This window comes from Poecilia latipinna, unplaced genomic scaffold, assembly GCF_001443285.1.
Source record: "Poecilia latipinna isolate Pla-1442-1.1 unplaced genomic scaffold, P_latipinna-1.0 Scaffold846, whole genome shotgun sequence".
Lineage (NCBI taxonomy): Eukaryota > Metazoa > Chordata > Actinopteri > Cyprinodontiformes > Poeciliidae > Poecilia > Poecilia latipinna.
The window spans coordinates 58,174-70,115 of NW_015113462.1; the positions used below are offsets into that span (position 1 = coordinate 58,174).

General features: G+C 37.2%; 1 protein-coding gene across 1 annotated transcript; it reads right to left on the reverse strand.

The window, feature by feature from the left end:
- On the reverse strand, positions 1-7,897 carry LOC106956826 (corticotropin-releasing factor-binding protein-like). The gene is made up of 7 exons (XM_015047892.1): positions 7,759-7,897; positions 7,553-7,640; positions 6,294-6,451; positions 5,268-5,478; positions 4,397-4,551; positions 2,295-2,415; positions 1-507 (listed from the first exon to the last, which is right to left on the reverse strand). Exons 1-7 carry the CDS (start codon positions 7,837-7,839, stop codon positions 353-355), a joined length of 969 nt encoding a protein of 322 aa, XP_014903378.1. The 5' UTR covers positions 7,840-7,897; the 3' UTR covers positions 1-352.
- Positions 7,898-11,942: the final 4,045 nt, after the last annotated feature.

An 11,942-nucleotide genomic window follows, 5' to 3' on the forward strand; every position in this document is an offset into this window, starting at 1 on the left:
TATATATATATAAACTATAACCAATGCAAACTGAGAGCAACAAAGCTAAAGATTTCTACCTGTAAATGTGTCACATTTGGTCAAATTACTGAATATCAAACAATAAAATCCAGCGTCATTCAGCTAAATAAGAAAAATGTATTACATCAGCATAAATAGCTTATTATCAAAGTAAGCATGATTACATCACTGACTAAAACATTTGGAAAATACAATGCCAACTATTTACTGACAGCATGAGTTAAACAGTACAGTTGTGTGCACAAGATGTGTTTTTCACAGAGAAGCTGGATAACCTGGTGATTGTCTTCCTGAAAGCTCACAGTTGTATTTTCTCCTGTTGTTGTGCATCTCATTCGACAGCGCAGAAGTTTTCCAGGCTGTTCTCTCGGGTTTTGGGGATCTCATTTTGATCCAGTAGTCGGTACTGGAAGGTAACACGGTTAATGTAGTTCCCACTGGAGACCAGCCTCACCACAGAGTTATCACAGCAGATCTTCATCTGGGCTGAAGAGCCAAAGAGAGGAAAGAAAAAAAAAAAACTGAATTCATACAGAAGAACTCCCCTGGTTTTTCAGAGGTTCCTATTAGTTTGTTGATGCAACTTGTGAATTTTAGTGGACACTCACTGCTCACTTTATTAGGCACACCTGTTCAACTCCTCAGATAAATTAAACAACTGAAAAGCCGTGTGGATTCAAAGAAGAAGAAGAAGAAGTGGAGAATGGTAAAGAAGAATAAAAAAGGTAAGAAGACAGAAAGTTTGTTGATTTTTGCTTTGTTTTTTCTTGCTTTTTCACTCTTCTTTGTCCTCCTCCTCTTCTTTTTCTATTAGACCAAAGCCTATGCTGGCTGTCACCAGATTTGAGCTGAAAATCTGGACAATCAGATCAATCAGAGGAGACACCGCCTCCAACTAACAAATACGCACGCTCAATAGGGGTCGAGCAATTTTCTGGTGCGACTATACAGATGAGTGGAGGGGGCCTAATCTTACTGTTGGCTGTCCTGCACTCATGGGTCCTTTAATAAATGGAAATGTGGCTGCAGGTTAACAAATGCAGCCATGATCAGAATTTATTTGAGCTTTGTGACATGATGCATCATCCTGCTCAAAGTATCCACCAGAATCACAATCTCAAATGTTCATATTTCAATCAAGAGAGTTCACAACTTTCATAACAAACTGGAATGTACTGCTGACAAATCTGCAGCAACTGTGTGATGATATCATGTCAATATGGACAGAATCTCTACAGAATGTCTCTGTGACCTGGACGTATCTTGACCTTAAAAACATGAAGTTCTACAGCGTAAAATGGGTCACAATTCAGTACAATGTGCACACAATAAAGTTGACAAATTAGTGTGTATTGATCAGTGTTTATCAAAATATATTTGATATTCATCGTCCTCCAAATGCAGTGCTGATTGTAATGAATGACTGGAACAATCAGCTCACATACGGACTGAAAATTGACATTTCTACTCTCTTGAGATTTTTGGATCCAAGCAGCATCAATTTACTTGTAGTGGTTGAAGTTTGCTCATGTCTGACAAATAAATGTCTCATCCTAGCACCAGTTAATCCTAATATAAATGATATTTTACATAAAAATGAATCAAATTTAAGTAGAATTGGTTTTCTTCCTTTGAAGAAACAATCTGTTACATTATGTTAGAAAAATGTAAAAAGAAATGGTGAAAAGATATGATTATCTTTTATCAGTTTAATCACTTTCTACTACTAATTGTAAAAAAAAATATATAAAGCATATTTTAAAAAAATGGTATAATAGTTTAATCTTTCATTCTTTTAGCCATTCTGTGAACTTTAAGTGTGTCCTGCAAGCAGAGTAAAACTTGCACTAGCAATGCTTCTTTGATCACATTGTTTCACAAAAAAGCAGATTATTTTAGAGGCTATTACAGCAAAGGGTCTACTTTGGATTTGTTTTCCAGCAAAGAGGAAAATAAATTTGTGCTTTTGTTATGTAAAATGGGAGAAAATGTCTAATTTGCATCACAGATATTTGAACTTGCGTCATGTGGGATGCTATAATTTTGAATGATTTGCAGCACGCTATGGCAATTTAAAAGCATTGTTCCCTGATGATCTAATGATGTTTTAGAGAGGGGCACCAAAAAAATTCCACTTCAGACAAAACAATATGTACAAACCGAAAACAGCAAGCTTCTGTTAAAAATCCCACAACATGCAGTCATCATGCTGATAATGTGACCTGAAAGAGTTCTGTGTAAAAAGCTGGAAACGGGTGAGAGAGCAGACTAACCGAGCCCACTGAGGGAGAAACACAGGTCGGCTACAGGGAACATCTTGGAGGTGTCCACTCCGTTTCCTCCCAGCAGCTCCACGTAGTCACCTGATCCAGAGCAGCCCGGCCACATCTGTCTCTGCAAACATGGACACACAGAATAAATTAACCGTGAGAGAGGAGGGTTTACTGCTGATGTCATGCATGTTTTAAAAAAACGTGAATAGTGTGTATGTGTTAGGATCAGAAATGTTGCATTCACGGCGTTCTTCATCATTAGGACAGCAAAAATACTTAGACTGTGACATCATATTTAATTATTTATTAAAATATTGATTTCATCTATAAGAACAGTCTGGTACTAATATTTCAGTGGTGTATGACTGTCCCTAAGCAGTAAGATAATGATTTGATTAATTAATCTGAAAGTAGGTCAAGCCGCCAGTTTCACTTTTGGAGGTTAGACAGCATAGTGTAGTTTGAATAATCTAATTGCTGCAAATATGGAGTCACAGTTGTGTTGATTTTATTGCAGTGGCACATGTACATATAAATATATAAATTTATATGTATTTCAGCCTGCCTAAACTGGTGATGAAATTATGCACTCTACAGAGTCAAATGCATAGCAAGGCGATGCTGAAAAATAATCACCAGGTCTTCCTATTTCATTATTTAAAAGAAATAAAAATCACAGTGGTGTAACTATACTTAGAAAATGGTCAACGTGTTCTACACCAAGTTTTCTGACATGCAGTGAAATAAAATGTGGATGATTTAAATGTTTTAAATGCCTTTATTTGTGCCAGGAAAAACTTATGATGCTAGAGAGGTAAGTAACACAAAGTAAGAAGCACTAACTGGAGATAAACACATTAAGTTTCTTTGTGCTTTTCTGATAACTGAGATAAAGTTTATGGTGATCCAGCAATGTAAAGGATGCAAGGAAATCAAAACTACTTTCAATTGCATTAGATTATATCTGAACGTTTATTTGTCCATTCAGCGTCTCTAAAGACAATCCAGAAACTGACTGGTGAGTTGTCCAAAACTCCAGTAACTTGGGATGCAGCCTAATCATAACCCTAAATCACAAATTTACATGAAACATTCCAGATCTAATTTTTCATAAGTTTGTCCATTTTTTGTTTGGAATTGTAATGATAAATACTTCCAACAAAGAGGTTGTAATTTATTTACCATATCACCCAAATCACACCACATTGTTTAGTCCGACCTGATTTAACCTGCAGTGTAGCTGGAATACTTAAATCTTCTGTCTGATGAGTTTTCTTCACTTTGAGACAAACTGAGTTGGAATGAATTGGCATCAGTCTGGTAAATTTACTTTCTGTGCAAATTAATTATAATACCAACAGTCTGCCAACCACTGCGTTATACTAGTGCCAAAAAACCCATCAGTAATTTTGTCTGTTTCATTTCTATCAGAAGGACTTCCAACACATCAATACTTCTCTAACTCAGCAAGATGTTTCTTTGGTTAAAAGTTTTCAGCTTTCAATAGTAAAATCTTTGTGTGATTCAAATGACTTTTAATTTTTGACCATATTACTACATATTTTGTAATTATCCAACTTGTAGCAGCTGTGAAAGTTAACTATGGAAGAATATCACTGTCATATAGTAGGAAATCATAATAATGGTTTTTACTTATTTTTTTGTAATTAACTTCATTTATACATAAAAGCAGTGATTCAACAGAAGCAGTAAAATTAATCGCCTCTTTTTCAAGAGTGTTTCTTTTTTATTAATCTTAAAAGTTAATCACTCTGTAGGACAGAAGCAAATCATATCTCGCAAACTATTGCAGACTATTTACAGACACTGTAAAATTGTCTGACTCGCCATAGCACTGTTTGAACTTAAAAGTGACTAAACTATAGGATGATTTTTTTGTTTACAATATTTGAAACCAAAAAGTTTCAATATTTGAGCCACAAAAGAACATTTCTTTTGTGTCTATTAACTGACACCTGATGTGACTCAGAAGTGTAATTATTCTGGGGCAGTACTTGCTCTCCTTAAAAAACACTTTCTTCTTCAGTACAGAACAATGTTTTTCCATTAGTAAAGAAGTCCTGTTAACCTGTCCATCTTACCAGCGGGCTGATCTCATTGCTTTTGGCATCCCCTAAAGTGAGATCTGTCAGTTGGATCTCCACTGGGTAGATGATGGAGAAGCTGCAGTTCCGGCGCTGATGTGGCATCACCATGGTGAAACTGCCCTCTGGACTCTGAGACATGATGTTGCAAGCTTCATACACACACACACACATACACACACACACACACGCACACAGGAGAAGATGTTTCAGATTTCAAACAGTTCCACCATCACCTGAGAAACTAATTACTGACACCTGATGTGACAAATTGGACATAATCAGGTTAAGACCAGGGATGAGACACGGTTAAGACTGTGCATGAAACATGGCTGTACTGGTAACAGTAAGCCACCCAAAATGGGTACAGGCAGAACTCAAAACACTGTGACAGTGAGTTTTATATAGAATTCATATAGTACCATCTACATAGTGATAAAAACTTGCATGCTAATGTTTAACTAAAGGTAATCAATATAAATAATCTGCCCAACTAAAAGTACTCTTTCTTACTGCATCTTTGTCTAAGTGATTGCTATATTGCTTGGCACGGTGTTGACATGGTGCTCTTCAAGCAGCTAGAAAACAGGTGCATCCTTCTCATTGAATCTCTTCATGTCGCCTTCAGCCTTGATTAACGCTTGATTGAACTCAAATGTCCAGGAAGAACACACACACACACACATGCACACAAACAAACATTGCATTACTAACGGTCTTCCGGAAACGCACAGGAAAATAAGCTAACAAATGTTGAAAGACCTCGAATCTTAAATCACCAAAGTATTTCTATTTAACTAACAACTTGTAATTCTCCCTGTTGCTGTTGCAGCTTTCCTAAAAAGAGGGATGGTGTTACAGGACTCACGGAAAGGGTTGTGTACTTTTTTCACAGCGAGGGTGAAACCACTGTCAGGGCTGTGAATGCGAAAAAAGATCATGGCAACATTCTGGGAGGATCGGCCGGAGAGCGTTGATGCAGCAGAGGAGCAGTAGTCCGTGTAACGCTCGTGTGGGAGGAGAGGGTGATCGTTACTGCTGGGGAACTTCTCGCCCTTCAGAACCCAGCCGTCAAAAATCTGCAGCAACAGGAGACATGGAGCACTCTCAGTCTGAAGTATGGCAGGAGTGTTTAGGCTGAATAAAAGCTTATAAATTTGAGTTTACAAATATTTAAATATTTTAGAAATGTATGCACCTACATAGGAATACATATGTCTCTTTAAATTTAGTATAACATGAAGATGATCAATGAATGAAGATCTGTGTGTTGGACTTTATCTAAAATATTGGTTGCTGACTTGAAAATGAAGTCTGTTATCCAATCTACTTATCAATTAAGACATTTTTAATGCACTTTAAGGATGCTGTAAAATGAAATATTTTCTTTTTCTTTTCACAACATACATCTTTAAGTTGTTGAATCCCTTATTATTTGAAAAATCTACAAATCTGCTCTAAGTCAAACTGCCAAAGCAATATGACAAGGCTTATCTTTCAGCCTTGTTTTAAACATTTTTTTTACCCAAAAAAGTTCTATATGGAGGTTACATATGGAGGTTCATATCCAGATCACCCCTCAGTCCAACTTTTGAAACTAGAAAGTATCGTCTTTTTCTCTGCCAAAAGCCTTTTTCCCATTTGGCCTGGTTGAACTGAATCTGCAGTGTTACTGGCGGGCTTGGCTCCTGAACTGAAGCTGTTTTCCTCCTACATTTGCTCTTGGCAAAGCACAAAGGATCAGCGGTGGTGTTTTGCCCTCAAACAGTGCCCTCACCACATTTGGAATCATTTTAATCCAATATAAGAAGATGAAAAAGAATTTACGTCCTAAATTGCAAAGGCATGAGCTTCCTGGCTTTTGGTAACAGAACAGAGGTTATTTTGGAACAACCTTTATGAAGTCTCCAGCACTGCAGTCGATGCTGACGTCAGACAGCTCCATGCTGATGACCTCACTGGGCTCAGCGATGATGAAGGCGGCACAAGCCAGCTGTGGCCGGGACGCCACAAACGTAAAATAGCCTTCAGTCGCCAGCATGTCCAAGCATCCTTTACAAATCACAGATAACACGGTTTCAAACATTTCAGAGGGCATTGCATTGGTGAAACCTACAATATTTTTAAGAATCTTTGTGGGGAATTCACAAAGCAGTGCAATTTTTTTTCCACTTATTTTCTCCTCATTGTTGTATTTCTGTGCTAAAATCACAACCACGTTGCTCTAAATGCAAACAAGGCTGAATACGTCATTCGAGTCCCCCAGCTGAGAACAATTTGAATCTTATTATGCATCAAGTTTAATTGAGACCAAAAAGTAAGAAAAATGTCTTACATTTTAAAATATTTTAAATAAGCAAAAACACCAGCATAAATATTGGCTTTATTATCAGAGCAGCACAGCAGAACAATAATGATCAGTCAGCTAAGATATGTGTGGAAATGAATCACTAAGCATCTTACAAGATTACAAAATTTTGTGTAAAGTCACAAAAGAGCCAAATGAACAAATAAGTGTTTCTTTTTTCAAACATGCCATAAACAGAAAAAAATTAAATAAATGCATAAATGTGTCCATAGTTATATAAATTGACCAATAATTAATCAATTAATGAAATATTTGTTAATTAAAATTTGAACTACCATTTATAATTTATGTACAATTGGTTCCTTTGCTGCATTTATCACTCCATGGTTCCTTTGCTTCAGTACTCCATAAGCAGTTAAAACTGTCACCAAGAATCATCAAATACCAACCAAAGCCCCCTCTAAATGGAATAATCCTGAGGAAAGTAAATTTCAGACTGTTTATCTTGACTAGCTGTGTTAACCTCTGTGTTAGCCCTCTGACTTTGATGGATAACACTGATAGACAAAATGAACTCATTGTATGCTGCAGCATGCCAGTGAAATGAGTAATTTGTAAAATGTCTACATGTCTGATAAAATAATGTAAGCATATTTACTGACAACAGCATGTTTGCTTTTTTCTATATTTCATGATTGTTTAAATGAATATTAAGAACTAAAGTAATTATTTAGAGACCTACTTTCTTAATAGAATCGTGACACGTTTGGACCTCCATACATCACATATAAAAAAAGAGAAAAGAAACAAAGAAAGAAAAGACCACTGTTCCACAGATTTCTTACTGAGAGGTCGGCGGAAAACAAAATCCTCTGATTCCCTTTTCTGGGCCAAACTGATCAGAGAATACAATCCATCTGAAGCCTCGTTGTCCTGCAGAAAACATGACGCAAACAAATTCAGACTGTCCAAAGTAAGGTTTAATCTGCCCGCTTTTATCAATATGCCCTCTTTGATTGACTTTACCATTAAAAAAAAAGTTTGTTCGTACCTCGATGTAGCGAGTGAGTCCGGTCCCTGATAGCAGGGAAATAAGACAGAGGAAGAGCTGAGCGCGCAGAGCCGCGGACATCCTGAGGAGCGTTTCTCCGCAAGTGTTCTCCGAAGCGCAGAGGGGGAGTAACTGCGCATCCTGTGAGGTGGCAGCTTTTATAGCAGCAAAAAACAGAAAGGGAGAGCAACATCGGAGTCACTGAGAACGCAGAGTTATTATTTTTAATCAGAAACCAGAAATAGAGGCTATTTAAAGCCATACTTGAGCATTTATGCATGCTCGGCGGTGTGGAAACTAATGACGGCGGATGATTTGATTAAAAGAAACGCGGCCTCATTAAAAGTCATGATAAACAAACCGAAGTGCAGCAGTGCATTAATTGTATAGGTCGCTGTTAGAATCCCTAAGCCAGAGGAGCTTTTTATCTCCTTTTGTATATAATAATAATAATAATAATAAACGATGTGGAAAAGGTGACATTCCCGTGGTTTTCAGAAACTTTGGCTTGACCAGAAAGTAATGTTTTTGGATGTAGTTACTCATTTATAACATAAGAAGGGTGAACTCAAAATTAACTCCGGGATCGTGGTTTGTCTGTACAAGTTTATCTTGAGTTTTTGCATACTGTGTTAGTAGCTATTGCTAAAGACACTCAAACTAAAGTGGGGCAAGTTTACACTTTTCAGAAATATTTAATATCAATACATTCAATGTACAAACTGGAGCCCTTCTAGTGTTTTGACTTTTGAGTAAAATCCTCTCTGAAAAGTCAAAAAATATTATAGCTGTCACTGTTATATCAGTAGCCTATTTATAGTCAAGAAGAGCACAAATTTTGTGAGAATGCTTACTTTTATCGTTCCCAAACTTAAATCTAAGAACTGGTGACTTGTTCAAATTTTCTCATCACAGGTGAAAAATACTCTCATGTGTCAATAGATGTGTAAATCCATGTAGACGATGACATAAATCTGTCAGTTTAGCACCACATTATGTTGATTAGATGGAAAAAGACATTGGAATCTTTTAGCGGCATTAGCCACAATCAGTTCACTAATACTGTAATACGTAGACAATGGTAGAAACACCATTTACTGCAACTGCAACTGCAAGACATTTGGAGTTTCTCTCTTCCAGCTTTGAACATCCAAACACAAAATTGTTCATTGGCAAAAAGCTTAGGGAGGCTGGATGGAGAGTCTCTGTGAAAATCAATCTTCAAGTCCTGTCACAGGCTCTAAATTGGATTGATTTCTGCATATCGACTAGACCAGTCTAATAAAAACATTTTGATTCAAAACCACCCAGTACAACCAGAGCTATACTGGGTGGTTTTCCAGCTGCAGCCTCAAGTCTTTTGCAGGCTCTAACTGCGTTGCCGTTCCACACTGACCAGCTTTCTTGTCCCGGATGAAGACAACAGAAAAAAATCCCCATAGCATATTGCTGCCACTTTTATGTGTTTACTGTGTCACTGCGTCACTGTGTTTCACATATAGAGTCATGTACAAAGGCCAACATTTCCAATTGTGTCAAATCTGACCTTCTTTACCACTTTTCTACATGTTTGCTGTTTTCCATTCTGGCAAACTGACAGGTATCTTACAGTTCCCCTTCAACAATGGCTGTCTTTTTTTTTGCCACTTTCATAAAGGTCAGATTTGAGGAGAACATGACTCATCGTTGTTCTGTGGACAGAGTCTCCCATCTGACCTGTGGTTCTCTGCACAGGTCAGATGGGAGACTTGCTTCTCTGATTAATGTCCTTGCTGTCCTGCTGATTCAAGTGTACGATCATGTCGTGGTCAGGTTACACTTTCTCTCTCTTTTGGTTTTTAAATGAAGGAAATGACAGTTCTCTTTGATATCTTGAAAGCAGAGATCTAGTTCAACCTAACTTCTCCCTCATCTGCCTGCTGTGAAGCTGTTAGGTCACTAATGTTTGCTAACAAGTCTCTAAAGCCTTCATAGAAGAGTTGCATTTATACTGAGATTAAATGACACGTATGAAAACTCTATTTATGAGACAGTTTGGTTGCAGTGGATTGTTTTGGGGATGACTGAGAGGATATCAAATCAAATGCATGTACAAAATCACATTCTTGCCAATAAAAAAGTTTAAGATTCTGCATAATTTTCCTTCTTGTGGACTGTGGATCTGTGGGAAAGCTGGTGACCTTACAATAGTTTGGTTCCAGCTTCTTCCTTCAGCATGTCGATTATGTTTCCACAAGTTGTCTTGTAATCTGCACATCAGTGTAAAAATGTGTTTGTGAATGTTGCGCTAGAGTAAGTACCTTTTAGTAGTTACTACAGCTACATAAATGATGTATAAATGCAATCGATTCACCAGTTTCACTATTTAATAGAAAGGATTTGTGTAGGTTTTTCAACTAAAATCCCATTAACACACTGAACATGGCAAAATGTGAAAAAGCTGAAAAGATATTCATCATTTTGCAAAACCTGTTGGTTTTTGTTAATGAGTTACTGTAGTGTGATACAATCTGATTTTCTCTATAGTTTTGTTGTTGTTACTCAACTAAAGCTCTTCCACATGCTTTCTCTACAAATGACCCAGATCTTATTTTTCCAAACTCTGAAGTAAGTCAGGACAGGCATTATAAACCAGAAGGACCAGAATGTACGCTTGAAGAAAATTAGGCAGTCCACATAAAGGCAAGGTTTGTGAAGTAATTTAGTTTGCAACCACATTCTCAAATGATATGTAGCGGACTAATTTTGGGTGTCTGTGCTGCATTTATGAAAGGTCAGACTCTGGCAGAGCTTAGAGCAGAAGATGATCGTTCTGTCAGCGTCCGTGTGCGTGCATCCCATAAAACAGCACTCACATTCTCACACTCGTCTCACTGAGTGTGCAGTTACACGCTGCTAATGATGGCTGACATTTTCTCTCACTGATGAAGGTCTTTGAAGCCACACGCAGGATTGTAAACCAGGGGGAAAAAGTAATGAATGAATGTAATGAGTGTTTACTGGAACAGAGACTCAGCCTGTTGTCTCACAATGCTGATGACCTATTCAAGGTGTATTACTGTCATCTTAAAATACCAGCGGTCGTTGATTATAATTAGTTGTCGGACAGAGTCTTTGGTGTCTGAATTTATTAGTCGTGCAAGTTAGTCTTTTTTAATGTGAAAGTTGAGAGAACAACAGGAATATGGCAGTGTGATGCTACACCATGTGTATGGCAGTGTGTATTTTGCTGGACTTTATGAGCTTAGTGTTTAAGCACATGCAATTTAAGCTAATGTTGTGCAGCAGGTAAACACAATTGTTTCAACCAAACGTATCCAGACATATTTTATCTGACATGCAACAAGCAGAAACGGCTCTGAATAATCAACAAACATAGACTATCAGTCTGTATGTTTGCAGAAATTATTATTTTCCGAAAGTGTATTTTAATTCAGTTCAGTGTAATTTATTTATGTAGCAACAAATCACAACAAAAATGTCTCTGGAGGGGTTTGTGACCTCCTAATAATAAGGCAATGCCACAGCAAAAGCCACAAACCTGAAATATGTTGACAAAATAACTTTTACACCCCAAATACAAGCCTTTGATGAAACGGAGTGAGAGGGCTGAGATGTGTTTGAAAATCCAACAAAGTGATGTAGCATGGAGGTAAAAAGATGGAGAAAAAAAAACGGTTCATTTCCAAAATGTAACCTAATATTTACACCCTGCATTTATAAAAAAAAAAAAAAATCTGAAATAATCTACAAAGACAACTGTGTTAAAAACTGCTACAAAACCATATTGCCTTGTATACCAATCTGGCTTAACATTATAACCACCTGCCTCATCATCATTATTGGACGGGTCAATGAGGTTTAATTGCTCATGAACCTGCCACTTATTAACCCCTTTTTATAAATACTCGCCATCACAGACAGGAATCACCTCACAAGAGCAGCAGTTTTGGAAAAATCTGTGCCCATCATCTAGCCATCACAGTTTGCCATCTCTCAAACTCAAATCCTTATGTTTGGCTATTTTTCTTTCTTTTGCACATATTTGATTTCAGAACTAAATGCTCAGGTGCCAAAAATAAAGAGATAATCAGCTTAATAATCAGGGTTCACTATTTACTGATTTTTAACTTAAAACTTTTAAACAACATGAGAAAAACATCCATTGATATGCTGATGATGCC